At 44.8% G+C, this 27,307-nt stretch overlaps 1 protein-coding gene across 4 annotated transcripts in view; it reads left to right on the top strand.

The window, feature by feature from the left end:
- PRDM1 (PR/SET domain 1) overlaps window positions 1–26,409 on the top strand; it is a 98,078-nt gene extending 71,669 nt beyond the window's left edge. For 2 of the 4 annotated variants that reach the window (XM_077781801.1, XM_021553795.1), the window contains 6 exons: window positions 5,943–6,191; window positions 12,693–12,812; window positions 15,865–16,117; window positions 23,880–24,988; window positions 25,291–25,419; window positions 25,834–26,409. In XM_077781801.1, coding sequence (XP_077637927.1) covers window positions 6,009–6,191; window positions 12,693–12,812; window positions 15,865–16,117; window positions 23,880–24,988; window positions 25,291–25,419; window positions 25,834–26,409 — 2,370 coding nt within the window. In that variant the 5' untranslated portion in view covers window positions 5,943–6,008. Of the gene's footprint in view, window positions 1–4,289; window positions 4,439–5,909; window positions 6,192–12,692; window positions 12,813–15,864; window positions 16,118–23,879; window positions 24,989–25,290; window positions 25,420–25,833 lie in introns of those variants that run through there. The other 2 variants (XM_021553794.3, XM_031504398.2) reach the window with 2 other exon arrangements.
- Window positions 26,410–27,307: the final 898 nt, after the last annotated feature.

Here is a 27,307-nt window from a genome sequence, read left to right as displayed (position 1 = left end):
AGTCAGCCTATTTTAAATGAAAATTTTCCAAAGCACACTCTTATCAGTCCTCTTGTCACCAGTAACGTTGGAAAGTAGATAAAGTAGTTGGAACAGGTTGGCCACTTGTCATTCATTTTTCCTCAGATTCAGTTACAATAGACAGAATATTCAAAACTTCAAGGCTGGGATGTGAAAGGTAGAATTTGTACTCAGATTTTCTTGTCCAGTATAAACTTGTGTTGGTAGAAACATGCAAAGACAGTAAAAGTGTTCTTATATGGGCTCTTGATTATCATACCTCCTTTTCCCAAGACCATCATTGCTCAGAAGTGTGATGGGAAGGCTGATGGTAACCTAGAAGGGAACATCTGTGGTCCACCCTCTCACAAAGCCTTCTTGCCCTCCTGATAGCAGACCTGGACAGCTTCAGCTCCTTCTTCTCAGACTCAAGCCCTCAACAAGAGGAAAAGGCTGAAGCTTAATTCTTGCCTCTGTGTGCTGTGAGAATGTTTTTATTCCATTGGAGGAGAATTGTTTTGGCTTATTCGTACATCATCTGAGCAGTGTTTTAATAAGGCCTAGTGGGAAACAAAAAGGAATATGGTATTTTATTTTGACTCTTTTTTTTTTCTTTTTAAGGAAAATTTCTTGAGAGGATAAAACAACAGAAACCAAAAGTGATGTTAAGGCTTGCACTAGGCAGTAGCTGAGAGTGCAGCCAAAATATCTCCTCTTGGTATTGCACAGCCCAGACAAAAATAAAAATAAACGTTTGGCATTTGGAAGTGCTACGAGGCAATGACCAGGGTGCTCTGTAATTAAAGGCAGTCCCTGAAAGCTGCATGTGTTAATTCAAAAGCCTCCTGGCTATAGCACACACCACCCCAAATGCCCTTGCAAAAAGCTTCTTGTAGATTCAAGTGCAATTTTAATTTCTCTCCTTGTAGGCAATACCAGTTGAAGTTGTCTAGGGCATACAAAGCCTCTGAGATCATATCTGAAGCCCATAGGCAGGTTTTGCAAAGGTCAGGCCAGTCTGAAGAGAACACAGCTTCTCTTTCACAATAAAGTATAACTTTTCCTGTTGCATAGCCACTAAAGTGTGCTAGGTCTCTTCTCTTTCCCTTGAATCTGACAGCAACCATGTTTTCAAAAATGTGGCCCCAAAACATGAGTGCATATCAGAACTTGAAAACAAGTTCTTCTTAAGAGTTTGATTTCTCAGTTGGCTTTTAAAAGATGTGCAGTCGTGCAACTACATTGTATACCTTCTCCAGTAATGACCACAACTGGTCCCCAAATGTTTACCAGCACAAGGATGCCTACATGCAGGAAGTGGGAAATGGGGGTGGGTCTGGTAGTTTCTCTTGATGTGGTCAATCTGCCACTGACCTTGTTTGGGGAAGGGGAGGATGTGAAAATGAGACTCTCCTTTAATCTCTTGTGTGCATTTTATCTCCCCTCTAAATTTTAAAGAAATTTCATCTATTAGAGTCACCTCCTTTCCCTCCTTCTTCCCCTTACAATTACAGCAGGCACAGGGAGAACAGCAGCAGTGGCAGCTGAGGCTGAGTTGCACAGGCTTGTTGTTGAGCTGAAGTGGTGATAGCATCAAAGGAAATGGATGGGGATTTCTGAGATCAGAGCTGTTAGGGCCATTCATGATTTGTTGCCAGGCTGAAAGCTGCTGCAGAGAGAGCTGCCTGAGAAATGCTGATTAATACAGTAATTGAGGTTTTCTATGAGCGAGAAGGAAAAAATTAAAATATTACTAAAACTGTTCTTTTTGAAATGAGCAACATTTTGAGATTGCACATTCCAGACAATAGCAGCTACTGGTGCAAACGATTTCTGTAAAAGAGCAGAAAACTTCTGGTTGAACACGGCGTCTTTTTATGTTTCTCTCTTAAGGAGGAAGGTCAGAAGGTCAATCTATATATTTCTTTAATGGCAGAGTTTCCTCTGTGATTCTTACTTTAGTACACATTCTTAACAATTTGTTTCTGTCTCTTTTTCTTGATAAACGTAGTTTTATTCCAGATCAGGCACTGCTAGGTTGGATATGCACATCAGCAAAACCCCTTCTCCTGCACTAAGGTAGTTCTGGGCTCAGCTTCACTGAGACACCTGGAGCTAATTTCAGGATAGCCTCAGAGCGTGCCACAGAGTTATTTGATGTCCATAGGCTTCACAGGCTGCACTTACCTCCCCAGGCTCCAGGGATAGAGCAGCACTGACCTGGGATATTGGCATCCTCCTGATGAATATTTCACTTCATCAGATCTAATCTAATCTCTTCTTCCTCTTGTTTTCCAGCCCAAAAGCATTCTCAGTTCCTTGAAAAGCAGATTTGCTTTTTTCCCCTGCTCTCCTTCACATTAAGAAGATCAGTCCCTGAAGGAAACACATCAACCCTTTCTTCTTGTTCCCCCCACCCCCCCGCCCCCCCTCCTTTTTTTGTTTTTCTTGCAAGCTAACAGGGAAGTGAAAAGCTCTGAAACAGCTGCCTCTCGGAGTGAGACTATTTTTCGGTAAAATAATCACCTTCAGTATGACTACATTGTTTTTCTGTTCTATGCAGTGTGACTCAGCATCAGTTAATTAACCCAATCAAGTAGGCCGGATTTCTCTCCTTTAATGAATGGTTCTTCCTACTTCAGAGCCTTCCTAGACCTCATTTTGGATGTGCCTCGGTTTTACAGGGTATATCCAATTACATTTATATCCTTGAGCCCCAGTGCTCGGGCCACCTCTCCTGTGGAATTACGCTGTGGTGGCAGTTAAGCCAGGACACTCACTTGCGAGCAGTTGCCCTACTTAGGTCTGCTGCCACGAGCTCCGCCGCGTTAGCGCGCGCACACGGAAGGTCTTTACACAGATATGCTATTCTCAGCATCGCAGGCCCAAAATGGCAAGTAATCCTTGCCACACATCTTTTTATCAGTGAGAGGAGGAGCAGGTTCAGGGAAAAGGGTTTGTGTACGCCTTGAGAGACAGGCAGGCACCCGAATGCACAAACCTGCTTCCCGCCCCCCCCTGCTTCTCCCTTTCTCCTGTGAAGAAATACACCGAGATCATCCTAGAATATAAGTGCATGTATGTTTAGAAGAAGAATGTGAAACTAGCTGCCACATAAAGTGCCAGGCCGATGATGAGAAATATGCTTGCAGACGTGTGAGAAGAACAAAAAGTAGTAGAGTTGCCTCACGGTGAAGCAGCTAGCATTTGCACTGGGCTGTGGATGGCTATAAATGGAATTGTGCATCACCGTTCCTCTGAGCCCGAGGACGCCTTGCTGAAGAGACAGGACCACTGAAGGAAGTAAGGCATCTGGCTGTTTTGTAATGAGAAGCAGGAATGCTCTTAATAATAAACAAACAGGACATTGTATGCCATCATCACAGGATGTCCTTCCTTCAGCCAGCATGCTGACTTGGATCGGAGGAAAAAAAATTGGGTGCCGGGATCTTCTGATTGCTCCACCGACCCTCCTTCCCTCAGCAGGCTCTGGATGGCCGCTCGCACTTTGCCCGTGCTCTTAGCAGACCCGTTTCCTTACCGCGCTGCGAAAGGGGCATCGAGCTCGGAAACGCTCTGTGCCGTGTGCTGCTGCTGTGAGCTTCCCTGCTGTTACCAAGGGAAAGGGGGAAGGTTTTGTTTAAGGGAAGAAACAGAAATGTTTTCCCCAGTTCCTCTTACAGACACTGATTAGAGACTCTGGAAAGGGATAAAATCAAAACTCTAAAACTCGGAAATTTGTCATCTCAAGTAAAGTACTATAATTGTTGAGCTTTGGGAGAAGCACTTTGAATCGAGTTTTAATCAGTAAACTAGTAAATTAATTTTAGATGGTATTTTTTATAAAGTTCTATCAAGTAAAATTGCGCAAGAACGAAAGCGGGCACGTATTAAACTCCGGAGTTTAAAAATAGCATGGAAAACAGATTTCTAGTAAAAGCTGCCTCAGGTGCGCTCTCCGCGAAACGCCGCGGTGTCCGCCCACCCGGCAGATCCACGCGGCGGGGCAGCGCCGCGGCTCTCCCAGCTGACGCACAGGGCCGAAAGGAAGGGGGGGGGAAATAAAATAATAACAGTGATGTACAAACACCAACGCGGGTGGGCTGGGCGGGGCAGGGTCCGCAGGTAGGGCCCCACCTCCCGCGCTGTGAGCGGGGCCGGCCGAGGGAGGGAGGGGCCGGTGCTGAGCGCGGGCGGGCCGGGGCGAGCGGAGCGCGCGGCTGTGGCAGGCGGCCCCCCAGCGTTCCCCAGCGGCAAGAGCAGCAGCACCTGTGACAGCCGAGGGAGGAGCGGGAGGGGAGCGGCGGCTGGAGGTGTGAGTCAGTCTCCCGGGGACCCGGCCGCTGGAAGGAAGGAGAAATGTTTACTCTGTAGAAATGAGCCAGGTTTGCCGCCGCCGGTGGGCTTCGGTGTGGAAACGCGCGCGGACTCTGCCCCGGTAAGGAGCGCGATGCCGTCCCCTCTTTCACCCCCGTCTCCACCTCTGCGGCTCTTGCTTCTCGCCCGTCCCGGCGCCCGCGGGACGGAGCAAAAGTTTCCTCGTCGCCTCTCCCGGACCGGGAGCGCTCCTCTGATCGGCATTAACCCTTTCGCTCCGCCGCGCAGCTGTCACAGCCCCGGCCCGAGTTTAGCTGTTCATCCCCTCTTCCCCTTCAACGCCGAGGGTCCGGCATCGTCGCACAGCTCGCCTCGACCGCGGTCAGGACGGGGCACGGGGCTGGTCCGGAGGCGGCCGCGGCCGCGGGGAGGCTGTGTATTGCCGTGACCCCCGCCTCAGCCTCGTCGGGCGGGCCGGCTGTGCCTCCCGGGAGGGCCGGTCCCGGGGGGCGCCGCGGGTCTCCCCCGAACACGCAGTCAGTCAGCCCTTAACCTCTTTCTCGGAAGATCGTGCGCTTTCAGTCTTCGTGTTTCGTTTTTCCCGGAGGAGGGGTGTGAATTTCATAGTAGCTGCGCATCCAAAAAGGAAAAATGAAGGGAATTTACACCGGATTGAGCGTTATTCTCAGCTACAGATTTTGGCTCCTCATGAACCTTATGGAAAGAGCCCGACCCTAATACATGTTCGAGGATAGGTTAGATAACATTGCTTCTGTCCTGAACAGACGGAGGGGCTGAAAGACTTGCAGAAACTATTCTGCTAGGCTCATAGCCACTGCTTTGGGATACTAATTCTAGGAGGTACCATCAAAATCAAAAGGGATAGAATAACTTCTTGAACAATTATTTTATTTATTTCCCCTGCTCATTTTCTGGTTTGACCCCCCCCCCCCCCCCCCCAGGAACATGTTGTAGTGCTTTGTGCAGGGCTGCTGCTGCTACAGTGATGCTGGCAGGATGTCGGCTTTCTCAGCCTTCCATGCCAAAGGATAAGGGGACGTCAGGAGGAGGCGGGGGGGCCAGGTTGTTTTGAAAGTTGTTTGTGTGTTGAAAGCCGGTGGGAAAGTTCAGGCTTCCCCATTTGGAAGAGGCAAGGCTGGGTTCCGCTCTTCCAACATGCGCTTTCCATTTTTAGCTTCATTCAGACGCAGACAGCAGTTCCTTTCCTCTTCCTCTCCTTGTTTGTGTGACACTTTTCTGAGGCAGCTTTTCCACAGGCGACTAAGTGGTCTCACGGCCATGACCCCACATTTTCTTCAGCACAGAATATTATTTTCTCTCTGAAGCGTTAAGGAAAGGGTCTGAAAAAGGTAAAGTGGTTGTCACAGCCTAGGGATTTTCTCCTTTTTGTTTTTGTTCCCTCATTACTACAGAGGCTGGCATTTTAAAGTGCTGCTTCAGTCAGAGCAGCTTCGTTTACACTGCTTTTTGGCTATTACTCAACTGTACCAACTATCCTGCATACGCTTTTAGTGTCACAGACTACTGTATTAGTCACACTGTATCAACGGAAACCACAACACTGAAGGACAATGAGGATTAAAGGCTGTTTTCTTTTTTTCCAGGCTGCTACGCAGTGTAGCTCGGACGCTGTGAGTTTCAAGAATCTGGTGAAAGGGAGAGAGTGGACAATGAAAATGGACATGGAGGATGCTGACATGACTCTGTGGACAGAGGCTGATTTTGAAGAGAAGTGCACATATATTGTAAATGATCATCCGCTGGATCCCAGTGCCGATGGAGGCACCCTAACTCAGGCAGAGGCTTCCTTGCCAAGGAACTTGACTTTCAAATACGCATCTAACTGCAAAGAGGTAAGCAGCAGTGCTCTGGGGAAGGTTGGAGTCAGACAAGCCAAATCACAGCGCTTTGGAAAGCGTGTGCTCACCCTGTCTTTGATTCTTTAGCATACATACACACACCCTACCAACAACAACAAATGCTGCCTGCTGGCCTTTAATATGCGACCCTAATAACTCTTTTAAGAAACTGTGTGCTGGTCATCTGTTGTGTAATATTTTCACTGAAAACTGTAGCCAACCTATCCCTGAAACTGGTTCTGTACCAATTCTCAAACAGTTAAATTTTCACACAATTTGAACAGCATCTGAATAAGCATATTTAAACTGTGGGGTAGTTCTTTGTGCCAATTTCTAGGCTGCTGTTTGCCAGGACCATTCATTGCCTCTGGCTCAGAGATTAAAGTGCCTCAGTTGTCCAATAAATAGCTTTAAAAAAGTAAAGGGAAAAAAAAAAAAAAACAAATTCCTGGAAATGTGTTTAATTATTTCTTTTTGTTTTCCCTTTGGTTATGAAATTGCTTTATTCTTTTCATGAGCATGTTGTATTCCCAACTTCCTAAATTCTTGAAACTCTGGCATGTCAGTTAAGGAAGTAAATAGTAGAACTGTAGCAAGCTTGACAGAAGTGTGGTCGTAGCTTAAATTAACTTTTGTTTATCTGGGACAGTATCTTCACCGGTAGCTAGCCGTGCAAGTCTGTTCCATCTTTGTCCCTGGAGCGGGTACATTCTTTATTGTTGTTTCAGAAGGGCTGGAAAGAAACAAGCCTGGATGAGCAATTTGGTTTTGTGTTTACTCCTTCATATAGAGTAGCTATTATAGCTAGGTGTGATGTTCAGTAGCGTAACAACCCAGGGGACAACCCTTCATTTCTCCCTGTGCTGAGACTTGTGGTATAGCAACTATTACCTGTGCTTCTGCTTGGGCTAAACATACTGACCACAGAGCTGAAAAGAAGAGGTACACTCATCCATGCCTATCAAATATTTGCTTCCAGAGCAGGTACTTGTTTAATCCTCTGTACAAAAATAGGGCCAGACCCCCAGCTGAAGGGTGTTGACACCATGGAATTTGGCTTGACAGCACCTAATAGAGTGCCAAGTACATTTGGTAAGAGGTTAAAGCTAAATTCTCCTTAAAATCACTCTTCTCTTGCCATCTGCCCTGCCCTGCCCTGCAGAACTTCAGCAGAGAAAGGTCATACTCCAGAAAAGAAGTGTGAAACCTGGTTTTGTGTTATTGCATTGCTAGATAGGTCTTAGTTTGGTGTGAAGAGGGAAATAAAACTGAGACTCTGCCATGGGATACAGGAGGATTTCTTGACTGAAGGATGAGCTTGCAGTGTGACAGCTCGGGTCGGTCCTTGGCTGCTGGCTGATTGGCTGCGGAGGCTGCTTGCTCTCTCTGCCCCTTTAGAGTCCTGCTGCTGTGGCTGGAGATATCCAGAGAGCTTTCAAAATTCCCAACACTGTGTTTGGAAACACCAAGGTGTAATTTCCTTATTCCCTGGCTCAGGTCAGTGAATCAGGAGGATTGCTGCCATCTCTGTGTAAGAGGTGGGGGGAGAGAGAAGTTGTTGAAAGATTGCTGGTTCTTTCTTGTAAAATGTGACCTGTGCAGCTCTCTGCTAGTGGGAATCTGAATATAGGACATCCTCCTTTTGTTCTCCAAAGCTCCCCCTGGTCTTTCATTTGTGCTGAATTGCACCTACCCTAAGGAGCGATAGTAGCTTTTCCATTTAAATCCTGACTATCTTTAAGGTAGCTCTGAAAGGAAGGGCTGATATGACATGCTCTTTTGCCCACCTTCTGTGAAGGGTACATTCCAGTGAATGTACAGACAGGTCTCATTTGCTACTCGTCCGCAGGGTGAAGTAGTTGTAGATGGCATAATCCGCTTTTGTGCTAGGAACTTCTGACATGAAACACTGTGTGTTTTTTTCTGTCTGCCTTCCAAGTTCAATTTTGTTCAGTGGGATCAGGACTGGGTACATGTGTTGCTTTTGCATGTTGGTGTTTGTGGGTCAGTGAGGAAGCCTGATTCTGGTTTTGACCTCATGGAAAACCACTGGAGTCCTGACAGCTTGGGAGAGTGGGTTTTTTTCACTTGCAAAAGGATGAGGTAAGACTTCGAGGGATGCATACGTGCATGTTTGCCAGTGGGTTTCAGATGTGAGCTGTCTTCATTGTTAACTTTGGGAAGAGCTATGGCTTCATCTGGTTGAGAGTTTAAAATGCTGAGTCAGTTTATTGTCAAAAAAACATATATAAGATATCACTTGTGAAATGCTGATACTGTCATGATTAGATCATTAAATTCTAGCTCTGTCACGATTAGTATTGTATCTCTGTCTGGAGCAGGAAAAGTACTGCGTGCCTGCTTAGGAGGGAGGAAGTACGGCCGCTACTGTTTGGAGAGGGCTGCTTTTTCTACATCTTCTCCTTGCATGCTTTGTGGAGCTTCTATTTAAAGTTTTATGCAATTTGCAAGGGAGCCCATGACACGTCATCATACTCTTGTTTATTCTTGGATCTTGATCAGGGACTTTTCTGAAGAACACATTTTTTGCTGTGAGTTCACAGAATGTGTCAGCATTTTAAAAAATGAATTACTACTGCTCATAACATTTTAGGCTGTTAGATGTAAATGAAGTCATTTATTTATTTCTATGCGTGAATTATTTATCCTTTCCCCCAGTTTTGGCAATTGTCAAAAAATGATGAAATGTGGTGTTGGGCTTATGCTCTGGAAGGCCATATGTGAACGATCTTTTCATGCAGACATTTAAAAATACCTTTTTCAATAATCTTCCCTTTAGTCTCGGTGCTTATAGCCTCAACAGGCCTTCTTGATATAAAATGACAGTTACTCTGCTGTCTTGAATATTACTAGTATCGCATCCTGATATGTGAGCTTTGACTGAGGGAAACATCTTGGCAAACCACCCATTACTGTTGCATATCTCTGATAAGACCATTTCTTAGAGACAGACCCTGAATCAGTGATTTTGGTGAAAGCAGTGATTTTGAGCTGTCATGACCTGTGCCTCACTGACCTCAGACACTTGCTCTCCCCTATTGCTTTTATTTTTTATGCGGCTGCCGAGGAAGCCCTCTGAAAGCATTCTATTTTGTGGCATAACTTTTAGAAAACTGGTCACTGAACAAAGGGGTAAAAAAATACATAACTATAGAACTAGTAGCTAAAAAGAAATTGAAATCAGTGTTAATTCAGGACACATGACAGCCTGCCTTGTTTGTGTGTGGAGAATACTGCTGTTTTAACGAAGCCAATAAGAGTTTGTTCAGTGTTGTGGTTTTTTTTTTTTTTTTAAAGCAGGTTAGTGGTCCCATTGCAAAATACCGTCCCCTTGCAGAATTAGCAGGAGTCGTTTTATTTCAGTGCCCTCTCCCCAAACAAAGAGGGAGCGCTGCTCTTCGGAAGCGCCATCTCAGATCAGATTTGGGACCGGAGCCCAGCCGCCTCATGCCCGGGGGCCGCGGGCAGGCCAGGATGCGCTGAGCGGGTCCCCGGCGTGCCCGGCCCCCGGCGCCGCATTAGGACCCTGGTCAGTTCCAGGGCCGCGGTGCCGGGCTGCCGCCGGCCCCGGGCTCGCCCCGCCGGGCCGGGCCGGGCCGCCGGAGCCGCGCTGTCCCCGCCGGCACGCCCGGGCGCCGCTCGCAGCCGGCCCGCTCGGGCAGCGGGCTCCGGCTGACGCCGGGCTGCACCTCCCTGCTGGAAATGCTGTTGTACTGAGAGGAGGGACGCGGCGGAGGGCCGGGAGCTTTGAAGGGAGAAGGGGTAAGCGCCTGTGGAGAGGAACTAGGGGGGAAGCAGCCCGTGCTGCCGTGCGGCGAGGTGCGGGCCCCGCAGGAGCGGCCGGCGGCGGCGGCAGGAGGCTCCGCTTCTGGGGAGCGCCCGCGCCCGGCTCCCCGCGGTCCCGGCTCCCCGCCGGGCGGAGCGCCGCGCCGGAGGACACCTGGCGGACGCAGCTCCGAAGTGCCGCTCTGGCACAGCCCTCCGCAGCTCGGGGGCTGCTCACCCCCGGCTCCGGACCCGGAGCGGCGCCGCTGTCCTGCCTGCCAGCCCTCGGCAGCTCCCTGCTTCCTGGCCTCTTCTTAAGCCGCACCCGCTGAGCTGCGGCGGGGCAGGAGCCCCTTTTGGCTGCGCGGGGGGACTGCTGGCAGCCTGCAGCCAGGCTGCCTTGGCACTGCTGGTAGCCTTCTCCTGGAGGGTGCCCCTCATCTATCCTAACAGCTGAGCTTGTGAGGGAACCGTGGAGGCCGAGAATTGCTGACCTGAGAGCCACTGTCAGCTAAAAGTCATCTGGACAGCTTTATAGTCTGGTCTAGCAAAACTTCAGTGTTGGTGCACGTAGATGTGCAGAACCTCTTCTGCCAAGTTCTGATGGGTACAGGCTGAGAAATCATCTTTGCTTCTCCCCTGGCACAGCTGAATACAAACGCTGTCTATAAGGTGGATATCAAAAAGTATCTGCTGTGTCAGAGAGTGTTTCAAGTTGACTAGTTCAAGGAGTGATTTCTAGAGATTCTGAGAATTTCATTAAAGCTGTTTTAATTAAGGCCGAGATATTTTTAAAACCATGAAAAATCTCAGGCTATCATGCAGTAAAACTAGCTTGGTTGTGAACTTTTCTTGAGAGGGCAAATGGATGTAAATTAAGATATATAGGGAAAATGAGAAGAACATCTGCCTTTTTCAGCTCTCTATGAGACATGTACAAGCAAGACAAAAATAAAACTGAGCTACTGAGCATGTTTCAGCATATGGTAGGTGTAAGAAAATTTCTGGAAGTCCCTCTTCTCTCTCTTCAGTCCAGATGCGCAGATCAATGGAGCATTTAACTACCTCTGCTGTTGATGTTTTAATTTTTTTTTTCTTTGTAGTGTGCTGAAAACACATGTTAAAATGCAAACGAGTACAAACAACCACCACATACACCCAGCAATCTGTTTCCAGGTGATTCCTTGAATCCATGGCTGTTATTTGGCCCCTTTGTTTTGACATTTAACAGGAAATTATGCTAGGTGTTCATTTTTACTGCAATTTCTAATCTTGACCAGTACACAGGCAAGGATTTCTGTTTGCCTCTCGCACATTAAGGATCACACAATATAAGAAAATGTAGTATGAGAAAATCAGAAGGCTTAGCTAATTTGTGAAGCACTGTCTATATACAGTCCAGAGTTTTTACTCTTTGCTGAGAAGGACTGTTAAAAGAAATAGAAAAGCTCACTGAAGTAAACTACCTGTAGGGTCTGGCGAGTGCTAATCTGCTTTGATAAGGACATCGATTCCTTGTGGGGTACAGACAGCAGTAATCCCAGTTCTCAGTCTTCCTCAATTATTTCTGGTGTTCCTGTCTTGTTCTGAAATCCTGGCAAGCAAAAAGACAAGTGGCAAGATGTGTGACAAGACAAGTGGCAAGATGTTTAGTACATTTTGCTATGAGAGTTTAGAATATATTTGGTTTTAATACCAAAATAATGGGCTTTTCACCTTCTTTTTTTTTTCTACTATCTGACCAGCAAGATCAATCTTGCAAAGGCTTGGGGTTTTTGGTTTACAAAATCGTTGGTTTTCTAACATTGTTTAGATACATTAAATTTAAGAAGATTGGTGAGAAACAGAGAGACAAAACCAATAACTCAGCAGTGTTTTGCAAAGGGTTACTCCAAGGCACGTTCTTCTGAATAATGATGAATTGCTTCCTGATTTGTGGTCAGTGACTTTTTTTGGTATAATTACTGTCAAGAAGGAAGCTGAACAACCAGAGTACATTTCTTAGACTTAGCATAGTGCAGCAGTTTCTTCAAAATCCTTACACCTTTTTTGACCAAACCCACTTAATATATGTTACTGGAACTGATGATTCCTTTTTGTACCAGAAAGTGACCTGTGAGTATATGTCCCAGAGCCATTTCATATTCTGTTTTATATGCCACTGTATGCTGGTAAGAGAACTGAAGGCTGTCTTTTTTGGTGTTCTCCTTTTAGCTATCAGGGTGGGTATAGACCAAAGAATGGAGGGGGGTGGAGGGTGGTTTCATTTTGATTTGGAAGAACAGTCATTCCAGTTCCTAACTTATTAGAAAAGCAAGCTCTGTAGCAGTGAAGTGATTGATAGATACTGAATATTTTTGTTTGCTGGAGCTAGACTTTTGCCTTTGATAGGAAAAATAACTTCTGGAAATACCAGTCTCTGTACAGTTTGCTTACTGTTTCTTCTTGTAAATGTATTTCCAAAAAGCACATTTTTAAGGTGGTATTTGTCATTAGCTTCCACATGTCTTGGGAAAATGCTAGTACCTAACAAAACTGTTCGTATAGTAACAACACAATAGTCCATTTATTCATTTCTGCTTTGCTGACCTGTCACAAAAAATTTCTTGCATTGTTTGCTTTACCTTGTGATGTTGGGGGGCAGGGAGAAGAGGGATACATCTCATTTTCTACTGGCAATGGACTGATCCTGTGCTGCTTTTCTTGTAGGTCACTGGAGTGATAAGCAAAGAGTACATCCCAAAAGGAACACGCTTTGGACCCCTAGTAGGAGAGATCTATACCAGTGATACGGTTCCCAAGAATGCAAACAGAAAATACTTTTGGCGGGTAAGTAGGAAAAAACAGCACCACGTTGTTGCAGTGAGCAGATCACTAAATGAGTATGGCTGAGAAGCTGGGTCACTTCCTGCTGTGTGATGCAGGGGACAGCCTCCATATGTGGCCAGGCAGAAACAGGGCCAGCGGGTGAATTAAGCCGAGTAAAAGCCTGGCTGTCTTGGATGTAGGGACTGTGTGGGTGGAGAGAGCGGTGGAGATGCACAGCCTTTCCTGGCTTGTTCTTCCAAAATGTATCGATGCTGATTCTGTACAGAAATAGTTCTGCTGCTTGCTGTGAGGACAGGTTATTTTGCATTTCTTCACAATGGAGAGTCATTCTGATTTATGCAAGTATCATGTCCTTGATTTTTCCCACCATGAAGAAGCTGTTAAAGTACTGCATAAACTTTCACTCTAGAATTATGATACATTTTCTGACATTTTTTCCTGCTTCATGTATAGAGCTGCTGTAACATTGTGGTGGTAGTCTTCAGCATGTATCATTCAGTGAATAGATTTTTCTCCTCAGAATTGTTAAAAGAGCAGCTCATGGATCTTAGGAAAGTGAAAAGAGACAAACACCAGAGGTGGTGCCTAATTTGTACTCCATAGTATAAGCTGGAAGAAAGCAGCAGCCAGTATGTTTTGGCGCAGGCAGTCTGTGCTGTGGAATATGCCTCCAGTTTATCAGTTGACATAATCCTCATTTTCCTTACAGACACATTATTAATTGTTAGAGAACATTCCTTCAGCCCCATCTCATTCCATGGATTTGTTTTGCTGCCTTCTAGCGATGCAGGTTGTGTCTAAATCCGTGGATTTGGGACTGTGTCCAAGCCTCTGTGCTCAGGTGCCTGCCTGCCTTAGTAATATCCCAACCTCATATCCAGGTGAAACCCAGGGCATGCATCAGCATTCCCCACACTCCTTTCTTCCTACCTAATTGAATAATTTTGGTTTTCTCAGATCATCTTTGTACAATGTAATACAGCCTTGCATAGGTAGTTATTTGCATTAGTGTTTTTACAGAGCAGGCACTGTTTTCACATTAATAATGCCACAAAATGTTTCTTTTTGCTGAACTTTTTGGGAGCTTGTGTCCAGTCTAGGAAGAGACCGGGAGGCTGACACAGGGAAGAGAGGCTGATAACCATCTTGCAGGACTTCATTCCTACATTGCAGTGAGAAAGATGACATCATTCTTATGATGTGATTTTGAGCCTTAATGTGAAGGGATCCTCAGAAATAATATCCTAGGAGCCATCTAAGCATCATTAAATTCCCTATTATAATCTCTTGATTTGTTCAAAACAGACCGCTGCACTGAAAATTAATTCCGTCCTAGGGGTCTGACACAGGCTTGCATATGCAAAGGAAATTGTGGGAGATGACTTCCCACATGTTATTAAGGAATCCTGGGCTCGCTGGCAGGAGCGGGAACATCTGCTGGGCGCCCGGGGACGCTGCCCGCGCCAGGGGAGCGGGGCCGCCGGGGCCGCGTCATTTCTGGGAACCGCGCCGTGACTCGGCACATCTGGGCGCGCCTTCCCCAGAATAGGTGGGAGCTGGGGCTGCCTCTGCCGGGGACTCGGAGCCGTGGCCCTGACGTGGGAGCGGTGGAGGGCTGGTTTGGGAAGTGGTGGCAGGCGTCAAGCGCCAGAGCCCCGCGTTCCTGGAAGTTTGCGAGCCGGGGTGAGCAGAGAAACCCGAAGGCTCCTCTTGATGCAACTCAACTCGCCCGGCTCCCTTCCATTTTCTCATAACAAACACACCGCAAAATCTCTCGCAAGCTGCTTTGATGAGGCCACATGTATTTCCCCCTTCTCAGTTTACAGGAAGTTACTCTAAAAGAAAGTGATTCTGGTGTTTACGGCCCGCGTTAAAGGGCCAGGCCGCCTCCCCTCTCTGCCCGCCGGGCTCCGGGGAGCACAGGAGGGTCCCGGCCGGCCGGGGGGCGCTGCCCGGCCAGGGAGGTGCGGGAGGCAGTGCTGGCGGCACACGGGCAGCAGCACCCTCTGGAGTGTTTTCTCCCGAGATAAGCTCTGTCTCCCCTTTGGAAAGGCATTTCCTGCTCAGCGAGGTGCGTTGCTGCTGCACGCTGCTCCCACTTCCAGGTCTGGCTTTTGCCTGGTCATCTGTTTTCCAAAAACCAGGAACCCCATTCCATCCAGCATGGAGCTAGTTCCCCTTGAGAGTAAGCAGGGTGTTTTTACAAGAGTGTTTCCTGGACTTCTCTTGATTTTTTTTCTTTTTTAAAAAAATAATTCTCTTATTACCATTTCAAGAAACAGTAGCTTCTGTCAGTGATGGGAACTTCTTTCCCTCAAAACCGCTAAGCAGTTTTCAGATTCGTGTTTTCTTGCCCCTCTGTGGACAAGTCAGAACATGTCCCTTAGTAGGAAAAGTGACATCTCATGGGCTAAACCCTCACCAGGTCTTCCTTCAGTTATGGCAGGTGAATTTCATCTTTGCCTCGCCCAGCCTTCCTACAAAAGGGTTACAGTTCAACTATGAGCAAGTGTTGCTTTAGGACTCTGGGGGGTGGAGAATGTTTGCATAGTTTAAACCTTTGGGTGGAGGTGGTAGGAAACTGCAAGTACAGAGGCCATAGAGGCAAGAACTCTGACATAGTGTAGCCAGTCAGTCTTATACGCAGGTGACTCAAAGCATTAAGGCAAGCATACACTCAGACCTGCAGTCATCAGCATCACCCACTTGTTGATCAGAGCACCAGGAAAAGGACTCTAAGGTAGACAGCTTACACAGAGAGACTATTCTGCATTTCGGATTTTGGTCTTGTTTTCCAAAGCTAGCAGAGACACAGGCTCAGATTAAATGGAAAAGGTGACTGTGGACTTGCCTTTAAATACGGTCTTAACTCAGAGGCTGTTGTTGGAAAGGCAGGAACACAGCTTGAGCACTTATTTCAGTAATATGTGCTCATCTTAAAAAAAAAAAAAGGGAGCTTATCACTTTTTCCCTCTGGACTCTGTGCGTACATGCTGCATATTGTGCCTATATATATGTATATATATTCATAAGCACTTCCTCTCTATTCCAGATCTATTCAAGTGGTGAACTTCACCACTTCATTGATGGATTTAACGAGGACAAGAGCAATTGGATGCGTTATGTAAATCCTGGCTACTCTGTTCAGGAGCAGAACTTGGCTGCTTGTCAGAATGGAATGAACATCTACTTCTATACCATCAAGCCCATCCCTGCCAACCAAGAGCTGCTTGTGTGGTATTGCCGAGACTTTGCAGAAAGGCTGCACTATCCCCCCTCCAGAGAGCTGACAATGATGAACCTCAGTAAGTGGATTACAGTATAAACAAGGAATGCTAGTAATGTCTCTTCTGCCTATAAGATCTAATAATAAGTTGTATAATTATACAGCTGCATCATCTGTTGTGTCACAGGGGGTAGCTTGGAGTGGAAAAAAGGAATTAAAAAACCCAACACAAGACAATGAGGTCCGTGTGCCTGTTCAAGTGGAAAGAGATTATAATATCTGAATCTGAGTCTTAACTGGTGAAATTCTAGACAGACAACCTGACCTCTGTCTTCCTAACCATAGCTGTTGGTTCGCTCTCAGACTTGGCAATTTCAGATCTCACAGTGTGTTGAGCAAAAGCCTGCTTTGGTAGCATATACTAAAAGCTGTCCACTCATGCTCCCAAAGGGCTGCCCTCACTGTACCAGAAGTGGCAACATGCCATGACTCTGTCTGACAAAATATATGTTTACTGCATAATGCACTTTTGAGCCTTGCATCTACCCTTACTTATCTTATGGGAGCAAACCTCCTGTGTTCTTCTCATTCTGGTTAAGCTCAGTGTACTTTGTCCCCATTTCTTGACTTTTTATTGCAGCTTTCATTTTCTGTTCAAAAATAATAGCACTGGTAGCAGAGGGAAGAGGTGTTTCCAGGAGTTTGTGTTCCTCTGTGGTTTCTGATTATTTCTAGCCTTGGTGCTTTACGTCTCACTTAATCACTGCCTGACACCTCATCCAAAGCCCCTTCTAGAGAAGAAAATATTCTTGCTGACTTCTCAGTGGACTCTTAGGCTACTTCCCCTGCTGCTACTCTAAGATAGAGCAGAGTATTCTTTTGTCCTTCTACCAGGGACTACACTGAAACTTGAAGGAAAAACTGCAAGTAGGTTTTTGGGGTTTTTTTTGGTTTGTTTTGTTGTTTGTTTTTTTATAAAAATAACTATTTACAGTTATTTGGCAAGAAGGGATGGATTATAAAATATCAGTTTTACTTTGAATCATTAGAGCTGTCATCCCATACTATAAAACTCAGATCACACATTCAGATTAATCAAAAGTACGTCTATATTCGGTTGGTGTTATCCTTTCAGTAGATTCCTGTCTTTCCCTATGAACTAATAGAAGAAAATCTGTTGTCTTCTATTGATAGAGGGAAGAGAGGGAGGGAATGTCTTATGCAGCTATATTTTCTATTCAAAAACTGTGTCACTGATTCTGTCATCTTTGCACATATGTCATTTCACTGCTCTCTGTGCAGTTTTATTTCTTGATGTAATGAACTGTTGGCTTTTCAGTGGGACCTGGAGGTGAGATGAGACAACAGCATGTAGGGCTCTGGTGGATGAGGAGTTTGTTAAAATCGAGTCAGGCACATTTGGTCACTAGCTAGAAGGACACACAAACACAGGATCGGTTTCCTGCATCTGCTGGCACCTTAGGCTTCCTTGCAGAAGTAGCAATTACTGTATTTGTAAAGTGTTTCTTACTTTGTCCGGTTACTCTTAATCAGGTCAAAACTAGGGGTGTCTGGACACGGTAGAATAACTAATTTTAGTAAAAGTAGTAGGCTCAGTATAAGGATTTAATGAAATGGGAACCTGAGGCACAATTTTGTAGTTCAACATTAATATTTGCAGTATTTCCAGATGCTGCGTTTGAAATAGATATTATTTTCTTTGAGAAATTACATTTAAACCATTTAGAAATTTTATGTTAGCTCCTTCCACCTAAAGAAAATAGCAGTTCAGAAAATGAGAAAAACTTCTCACTTTTTTTTTCCTTTCCCCTCATTCTTGTGAGCAACACATTCAGCCCTAAAGCCTGCAGATGGGCCAAAACCCTACAGATACCATAAGGATTGAGGTTTTCTGAAATTAGCCTTTTGAAAAGTGTGGAAGAAAACCCCAAAATTCTCCCAAAGATCTTTATTTGTCAAATTCCCTGTAGCAATGGTGCAAGTGGGGTGGTTTTTCCAGCATTAGTACTGGAACCAGATGAGTTTACTGTGAATGCCAGCACTGTTTTGCTTTCTTCTGCTCTTTCTCCCAGGCCACTAGTTAAATCTAGAATTAGAGAGCATCATACTGCCTCTCCAGCCTCTCTCTGTCACAAAGGCTGGCCAAGGTATCCTGGCACTGCATGCAACCATGAGTAAAGTGCAGAAGTTTGTCCCCAGTACACTGGCACCCTGTACCTGCTATAGATTTGGGGCTTTGGCCCAGCAAGGCATCTGAACACAGCCTTGCTGAAGAGGACCTCCTCCTCCCCCCACAACCTGCTAGGAAGTCAGGAAAGTCCTCTCCAGCCAGATGGATTGCTAATAATTTGGTGTTTAAAAGTGGTATGGCTTCCCTCAGAAGAGCAGGGGTGCATCACCAGCCCTCCCAGCCTGTGGCTGCTGGGTTTGGCACCCGCTGAGGAGGAGGGAGGGAAAGTTGGGGTCCAGGTCCCAAGAGGCAAGCTGAAGTCAGGGCCTCCTCCCATGGGATACATGCTGGTCTGGGTGGGAGGCAGCAATAGCCATGGTGTGTTGCACCCAGATCGCTCCCTTCGCTGTGTCTCGGGTGTGCAGTGCACACTGGTGCCCGTGGGAGGCTTCAGAAGAGTTATACCTTGGCTGGTTGCCCAGCACAGGAGAGACCACCTGGAACACACACCTACAGAGACCTTCCAGTCTTGCCAGCTTAAAATATAGGCAGCTGCTTTAAGTGCCTCAAGGGTTTGGGGATCACAGCCTTAGAGTTCAGCACCTTAGTTCCTCTTTAAGCACCAGAGCAGGATGGGCCTCTGGGGAAAAATGTATCAGGGAATTTCTCTGGCTTTATTTCCTGTAATTAGTGGCCTCAAAAATGAGAGAACTACCACTTTAGAGCATAAATGTATTTACACACCCACATGTAACATCTACTTGCCTCTGTAACAGCAAACTTTCAAATTAAAGGTAACTTCCCCAGCATTAGCTCATTTGTGCCGCAGAAGGAAAGCATCCAGATGCAAGACAGCAATTAGGCATGTACTTAGTTGTGGGTTTAACCCTGTCCTCTGTGTTTTCCTGAATTGGGGCCTTTGACCCAGTCCTTCAGACGCTGGAGCACACACCTACCTTCATGGCCATGATTAGCTCCGAGTGGAGCTACGTAACTTCAAATAGTTGTTGAAGTGCCTGCAAGGAGTTGCACAACAGTGGTAGAGGCAAGACTCCACATTATCCCAATGCTGGAAACTCAAGTGTCATTCCCTTCCTGTCTGTTTTGAGACCTCTGATATTTTCTGTCAAGATTTGAGATGTCACCTTCAGATGATGCCGTTGTCCAGTAAATAGTTTTCAGTATGGTGGCACAAGATTTCTGTACTCTGCTAAAAATAATTTTTCAGTAATTAGTTAGATATGCTTAACCTTATTCAACTGTTCCTTCAGATTGTCTTTTTGTCTGTGATATTTTATTTAGCAAACACTGAGGAAATTTGCTTTGGTGGTTCCAAATGGTTTAGAATTTCATTTTTACCTCAACATGGGAGGATTATTTTAGGATGGAGGGATGGAGAGGGTAACAGTTAAAAAAAAAAAAAAAAACAAACCAAAAAAAAACCAAACCAAAACCAAACAACAAAAACCCAACAAAATCCAAACAATTGCATTGACTCAGGACATGACTATTTGATAATAATGTTCATATATTGCAATCATATGATGCAACTTCCTGCTGCTCATGTCATGTTTGTCTCCTCAGTCAAGTACAGGCAGGTGACATCTTTTGGTCAAGCTTCAGAAAAAAAACTTCAAGCTGGGGGAAGATAATTTGCATATTTACAAAATATTTGGCAATCTTTTTGTTTCATTAACAGGTTTAGCGAGACATGGTTTAAAATGTTTCTGGTTCTATGAAGATCAACTTTTTAATGCTTTTATCTTAAATATAATTTATTCTTCTGTTCTTCCTGCTGGCCCTGACATGCTGGCCATTAGCTCAGCCCTGTCACTCGCTTTCCCTTTTGTTTATGGCCAGTTTCACTTTCTGGTTTTGAAGCTTTTCTGTTTGGGTTGAGAGGAAACATCTGCACTTGCTTAAAAAAATGCCTCCTGGAATGTTCAAAAGGGCTCAGGAAAATTATTTTTATATTATATGAGAAGTTGTCTTCACAAAATCAGAATTTGGGGGCAGAAGTTGTCTTAATATTGAGAATTATTTGAAGGCTCCCAGAAAGACCTTCTCTGAGCAAAAAGTTTTCAAAAGCATGTCACACTGCCACAGACACATTTAGAAAACAGATGATCAAATTTTGTACTTGTAAATGTTGGTCTCTGTTCTCATTTTGAGTGGAAACAGTCTTTGTTTTGCCCGCTTTACAACTTCGAGGTTCTCTTTCTACTAGGAAAAGAGGTGCTTAATTTAGATCGAAAATGTGAATCGGCATAATTAAGCTCTACCACTCAAAGTGTTCAGTACCATCTCACTCCTGAAATTACTATTGCAATTACTGTCTGCCTACAACCGTTTTTCAAGTTTTTACAGAAGAACAAATCATTGTTTTTATGAAATGTTTCTCAGGCAACAGCTCAGAGCACAAGAACTGAGAGCAAAGTCTATAGCTCTGCAGTAGTCTGTAGCTGGAACACCCACACTGGAGTGACTTCAGGCAGCTCCTTCACCCAGGTTTTATAAATACTTAAAAGTAACAGGAGTTTTGTCCCTTTTCCTCTTGCATGCACTCACTAATCTCAGATCTGAGCAAATAATCTGTTGACCTCAGAAGTGGATCAGGCTCCACAATAGGCACGTTTTTGGTTTTATTTCTTCTTTCTACCCCCCCTCCCCCCCACCTCAGATCAGTAACTTAAAAATGCAGCTGCACCATTCTTGTTTTGTCATGATTCTCTTTTCTGTGCATCCCTCTGACCACAGAAACGAGACAGATCTTGGAAGAGTATGTGCTTCTATTTACTGTATATATATATATATGTTTGTGTGTGTGTGTGTATGTATGTGTATATGGGAGTCAGGGGGAGAAATGCATTTCAAGAGTGAATGGGATACATTCTAATTGGTAAAACCTTAAATCTAAGACCACAAGTTAAAAAAAAAATCCATTTATAAGAAATATATCTCTTTAACTTTGAAGTATGGCTCCTTTAAGAGCAACAAGAAAGGTTGTAAACCTCTCAATCAATTTCAGCCCTGGTTTAAATTCACCTTCAGTATAAAACTCAAGAACCTCTACTTGGCCCCGGACATTACCTTCTCTTATTTTACACAGTGCTGACACTCTTGTTTATGTTTTGATCTCTCTGGTGTTCCCAAGTGTCCTTTGTGCTCCAGTAATAAGGGAAAAAGCCAGGAGGGGATTTATGGACCAAAGATAGCTTGCATACTAAAGAGAGCTGTCACAGTTGGACGTGGAAAATTATCTTTAAATATCACGACTTCTGTCTACACATGGAAATGAGTAAGAGGGACAGCTTTCCTGGGATAACTCAGAAGGGAAGAAAAGAGCAATTATCTTTAGTCAGTCAAGAGGGAGCATGGGATTGCTGCACAAAGAAAGTTACCATCTCTGCACGAGCTTCCTTTCTGTCACTCCTGGGCTTGCTCCTGCACATAAGGCACGTACATCCCCACCCTCGTGTTTAATGTTGTGACAGTGGGAGCTCTTTCTCCAGCTGAAGAGGCCTCAGTTTCTCTATCACTTTTCCAGCACCACCAGCATTTCTCCTTCCTCTTCCCCTCCCCCTGGGTTTTTTTCTTTAAAAGAGAAAAGTGTCAATTTGAACTTCCTGTTTGACAGGCCCCACTGAGAAACTGATATGGGCCTGATAAGGTGGTATTTATTTATTTTTCCTGCTGCAAGGCTTCACAAGTCCTGCCTCCCACCCCCATGTCCAGTTTTCAGTACTGCCTGGTCTTGATACTTCCTGATGCTGATAGTGTCACCAAGAATGTTTGCTCTGAGACACTGCTGTGGTGAAAGGCAGCTGATAAGAAGATACAGATAATATTATTCACAGTGCCATTGTAGAGCTTCTTGAACCTAGTAGGACCTCTATGCTATGCCCCAAAACCTGGCTGACATTTAGAAAATGAGTTACCAGTCCAGAAGTACAGACAAAATTACCAAAGAAAGTAGATGGTTTTTGAAGCCAGAAAACACAACATGTTATTACTTCATTTTTGATACATATCTGCATTAAACTTTGGACACCAAGAGAAGTAATTGGAAAGCTACCTGTGAGCTTATGTATGCGCATGCTTGCTGTACAACACTTTTAATTTTTATCATAAATATTTTAATTGAACTTAACTGTGTTCAATTGCATTTCATTGGAGCTTGAAAGTATACTACTCAAAAGCTACTCAAAAATCTCAAACTAAATTTTCTTGTTGCTAGTCTAATGCCATTTCAAAAAGAATGCTACTGTAAAGTGGGTTGCTGTAAGTAGGAGCATGCTTTGCAAGCAGCTGTTTTCTTGGATATGTTTAATAAATGGCTGTTTCTTTGCCTTATAGGGTAATGTTGCTAAATGATAGATTCCATCAGGGTAGTGAATAGTGAAGCAAAGAATCTGTGTTGAAAGCGGCATGGTAGTTGCCTGTTCTCACATTCCTCACTTTGTTCAGATGATCCTCCAAAAATCAGAAATAACTGTTTCTCACCTCAGATAATGAAATAAGAACAGTCAGTCAAGGAAGTAGAAATGTGTCTAAAGGACTGCAGTGTTCTTGAGTCACGTACCTACTGGTGTTGGCTTCTACCTCCTGATGGAAAGCCTTGCACTAACTAACTATGATTATGAAACCTTCTTGTAGTCTTCCCCCCCTATAATATGATATCTTACAAGTAATCAAGGTTATGTAACAAAGATAAAGGCAGATTTTTCTTTTCTACTGAAGTCATCTTTCAGTGTGCTGTTAAGATTATATTATGTCCAGACAGCAAGGTCTTTGAATACAGATAAATAGAGTATGTGCTGAACTGAGATGAATGTGTGCTAGCTTCTATTTTCTTCAAAATACCTATTTCTTTTCCCTTTTTTTTTAAAGCACATTTCAACTTAAGCTGGAGCCAACCAGTCTTGCTTTCTTTTGCTTTGCTTCAGCATTTTTTTTATAAAATACAGCTGTAAGCAGAGGAGTTTTGCATAGACTGAATGCCACAGAAATCTGCAGTAAATAGTCTGCTTTGTTGTAGATGTTCCTAAGCAGTATATTTAATGAGTAATGATCTGTTTACTGATGGAGAATACCTTCTCTTTGAAGAAGGCTTTCATCCTAGCCAGCCATGGTTTTTTTGGTACTGTAAGTAATTGAACTGGCTGGTGAAGTGACTGCTGTGGTTTGGCAAAACCCGATTTGTCATGCCTTGTTATTTTACTGAGGAACATTTCTGGGAGCTTGTGTTTTGCAAAGTCCTTCAGTTAAACCTGTTTTGTGAACAAATGCTCATTACCACATTTATTAGAAATACTGCTTAAAGAGGCATTCCACAGCGAAGCTAGGCAAATTTAAGGGGGAGGGAAGGTGAAATCAGTTTGCGGAGTGGAGGCTGGCACTCTGCAAATGCATCATTATCCAGATCTTATGTACTGGTCAGTATCCCTTAAGTTAACAATGCTTTTTATTAACACTTAATACTAGCAGGCATTTCTTCACACAACCATTAGTTTTGTGGAAAGTTGAATGATTGCTCATCTCTGAGAGTAGCCCTTCCTTCCCACTAAACTTGTAGGGGTTAGATTTGTTTTGAAAAGAGATAACACCAGTGACATATCTAAATAATCATTATCTTGTTTTTGTATTTCAGCACAAACCCACATTAATCCAAAGCAGCACAGCGCTGATAAAGATGAGCTTTATCAGAAAAGCATCCCAAAGAAGGAGCACAGTGTGAAAGAAATCCTGAAAATGGAATCCAATCCTCCTAAAGGAAAAGACTTCTTTCAGACCAACATTTCACCAGTTACTCCAGAAAAAGACTTGGATGATTTACGTAAGAACTATAGCCCGGAGAGGTGTTTCTTCCCTCGAGTTGTCTACCCGATCCGACCTCACATTCCAGAAGACTATCTGAAAGCTTCCTTAGCATATGGCATGGACAGACCCAGCTACATTACTCACTCGCCCATCCAGGCATCTACTACGCCAAGTCCTTCCGGGAGGAGCAGCCCAGACCAAAGTTTAAAAAGTTCAAGCCCTCACAGTAGTCCGGGGGTCACAGTTTCACCTCTGGCACCTACTTCCCAAGAGCACAGAGAGCCATACTCTTACTTGAATGGATCATATGGCTCAGAAGGATTGGGGTCTTATCCCGGATATGCACCCCCTGGCCACCTCTCACCTGCTTTTCTACCATCCTATAACCCCCATTATCCCAAATTCCTGTTACCTTCATTCAATATGAGCTGTAATAACCTGAGCGCTTTGAACAATATCAACGGCATCAACAATTTCAATCTCTTCCCAAGGATGTACCCTCTTTATGGCAACCTGCTCAGCGGAGGTAGCCTTTCCCACCACATGCTCAACCCCACCACGCTCCCCAGCTCACTGCCCAGTGAAGGAGGCCGTCGACTGCTGCAGCCTGATCATCCGAGAGACTTCCTCATACCAGCACCCAACAGTGCCTTCTCTGTCACGGGCGCTGCTGCCAGCATGAAGGACAAGCCATGCAGCCCTACCAGTGGGTCCCCCACCGCTGGTACAGCAGCCAGTTCGGAACACATAATGCAACCTAAACCTACCTCAGTGGTGTTGGCTGCCACCGGTGGTGAAGAAGCCATGAATCTCATTAAAAGTAAGAGGAATGTGACCGGTTACAAAACCCTCCCATACCCACTGAAAAAACAGAATGGGAAGATCAAGTACGAATGCAATGTTTGCTCCAAGACCTTTGGCCAGCTCTCCAATCTGAAGGTAGGCAGTGGAGAATAAGACAGGAGCCTTCTTTTGAAGGCTCAGATTTCTCCCTGTAGGTTTTCGAAGAAAAGCAGGGTCAGGCCTCCCTTGCTTGTTAGGCTGTTTATAAGTCTGGGCTTAATACAGGATCCCCCAGCAAGAAAGTGTGGTTGTGTGCTTTAATACTGACGCCACCTAATTAACCAGATAACATTGTATTTTGGCAATGGGACTCTTCCGCTGACTGTACGAAACATCTGAAAGCACTTTTGTTGTAGTACTGGAAACTGCAAATTGTTAATTGCTTTGTCTCTCCCTAGGTGCACCTCCGAGTACACAGTGGAGAGAGACCATTTAAATGCCAGACTTGCAATAAGGGCTTCACACAGCTGGCTCACCTCCAGAAGCACTATCTGGTACACACGGGAGAAAAGCCCCACGAGTGTCAGGTATGTTACACAAAGAGAGAGGTGATTCCTTCGGAGGCCAAAGGGATGGCAGAGCTTTGCACATCCCCTAGAGTGTGCAGGGAGGGCTGAGGGAAAAACCCTTGGTTGCTCAGGGCCAGAATCTGCACCACAGCCGGGCCCAGCCCTGGTGCAGCAGCGTCCATGAGACAGCACGATTGCCTGCAGCCTGCTAGAGCAACACCTGCCTGATACAGTTTTGCTGTCAGATACATTCAAAATGACATTCAGCGATATTTAAAATAAAAAAGGTGGGGATTTTTTTTCCCTTTGTGAGAAAGTGTGAAGATGTAGAAAGCTGCTGCTTCATCTTGCCATCTCCTCCTAGGTGTCTGTGATTTAAACTATAAAATCACCTCCCACTCATTTGCTGTTTCTCTGCCACCCGCACATTAGGTTTGTCACAAGCGGTTCAGCAGCACCAGCAATCTCAAAACCCACCTGCGGCTCCACTCTGGAGAGAAGCCTTACCAGTGCAAGCTCTGCCCAGCCAAATTCACCCAGTTTGTGCACCTGAAGCTGCACAAGCGTCTCCACACCCGCGAACGCCCCCATAAATGCATCCACTGCCACAAGAGCTACATTCACCTCTGCAGCCTCCAGGTCCATCTGAAGGGCAACTGCCCCGTCGCCCCGGCCTCCGGCCTCTCCATGGAGGACCTGAACCGAATCAATGAGGAGATTGAGAAGTTCGACATCAGTGACAATGCTGACAAGCTGGAAGAAGTGGAGGACAATATCGACTTAACATCGATCGTGGAGAAGGATATACTGACCATGCTCAGGAGGGAAATGGAGGGAGCCAACCTGAAAGTCTCTCTACAGAGGAACCTGGGAAATGGGCTTATCTCCTCAGGATGCAACCTTTACGAGTCGTCAGATATGTCAGTTATGAAGTTGCCTCACGGTCACCCACTACCTCTGTTACCTGTAAAGGTCAAGCAAGAAACAATTGAACCAATGGACCCTTAAGACTTTTTGGCAAAGTGATTTTTTTTATTTATGACTTGGCAAGTCAGGGTGCCTGTAGCAGTTGCTTGTACATAGTTTCAATGCTGCAAAGCAATCTTGGCTTACAGTAGTTTTCCCTACGCTCTCCAGCTAAAAGAAGGAACTCCAAAGTTACTGTTTTCTCAGGGCATAAAAAGGGGCAAAGGACTCTGCATTGCCTCGCCAGTTACTAAGAGACAATCATTTATTCATAATTATTTTTTCAATGATAGTACTTCATAATTTATTATGCAATTAATCATTCTAAAAGCAATAATTAGGAAAATGTTTACAATGACTGGAAAAATTCATTGTAATTTTTACTTTAAATGTTTTTGGTTTTTTTTTTTTGTTTTATGGCCATTCTTTGTAGATATTTTTTTTTCTGCACATCTGTTTTAAGAACCTAAGATTAGGGTTTCAGTAAATGTGTTTTATGTACCAATGTCTTTTAAACAAATGTGGTTTTTCATATTGCCAAAGCTGGACATGTGACATACGGAATCCTAGATCTGTTGGTTTGAAAAAAAGGCCGTGTACTTTCATGAGTAAATCACCCCAGTGGGAATTGAAAAGAAGAAAAAAAAAAAATAGCAAACCAACAGCCCAGAGCAGCAGCAAGCAGGGAAGAAGCTTTTTCTCCTGCCTCTCTGAGGGGAGGAGAAAGATTCTTCTACCTGCAGCTCTCCCTGAAACAGATGTGGCACAGCAAACACTGACCTGCCATGGACAATACCACAGGGTTTTAGAACACAGCTCCAGCCCCACACATTGTCATGTAACTTTAAGACCAAAGGAACACATGAGCTTAAAGTGGCTTTTCCAAAATAAAATCTCACATTTTTTTGTTTCCAAAAGCAATTTAAAAGCAACAACACAA

The sequence above is a fragment of the Lonchura striata genome, chromosome 3 (assembly GCF_046129695.1).
Source record: "Lonchura striata isolate bLonStr1 chromosome 3, bLonStr1.mat, whole genome shotgun sequence".
Taxonomy (NCBI): domain Eukaryota; kingdom Metazoa; phylum Chordata; class Aves; order Passeriformes; family Estrildidae; genus Lonchura; species Lonchura striata.
The sequence above is the reverse complement of the archived record's forward strand: the minus strand, read 5'-3'. Positions and strand labels throughout refer to the sequence as shown.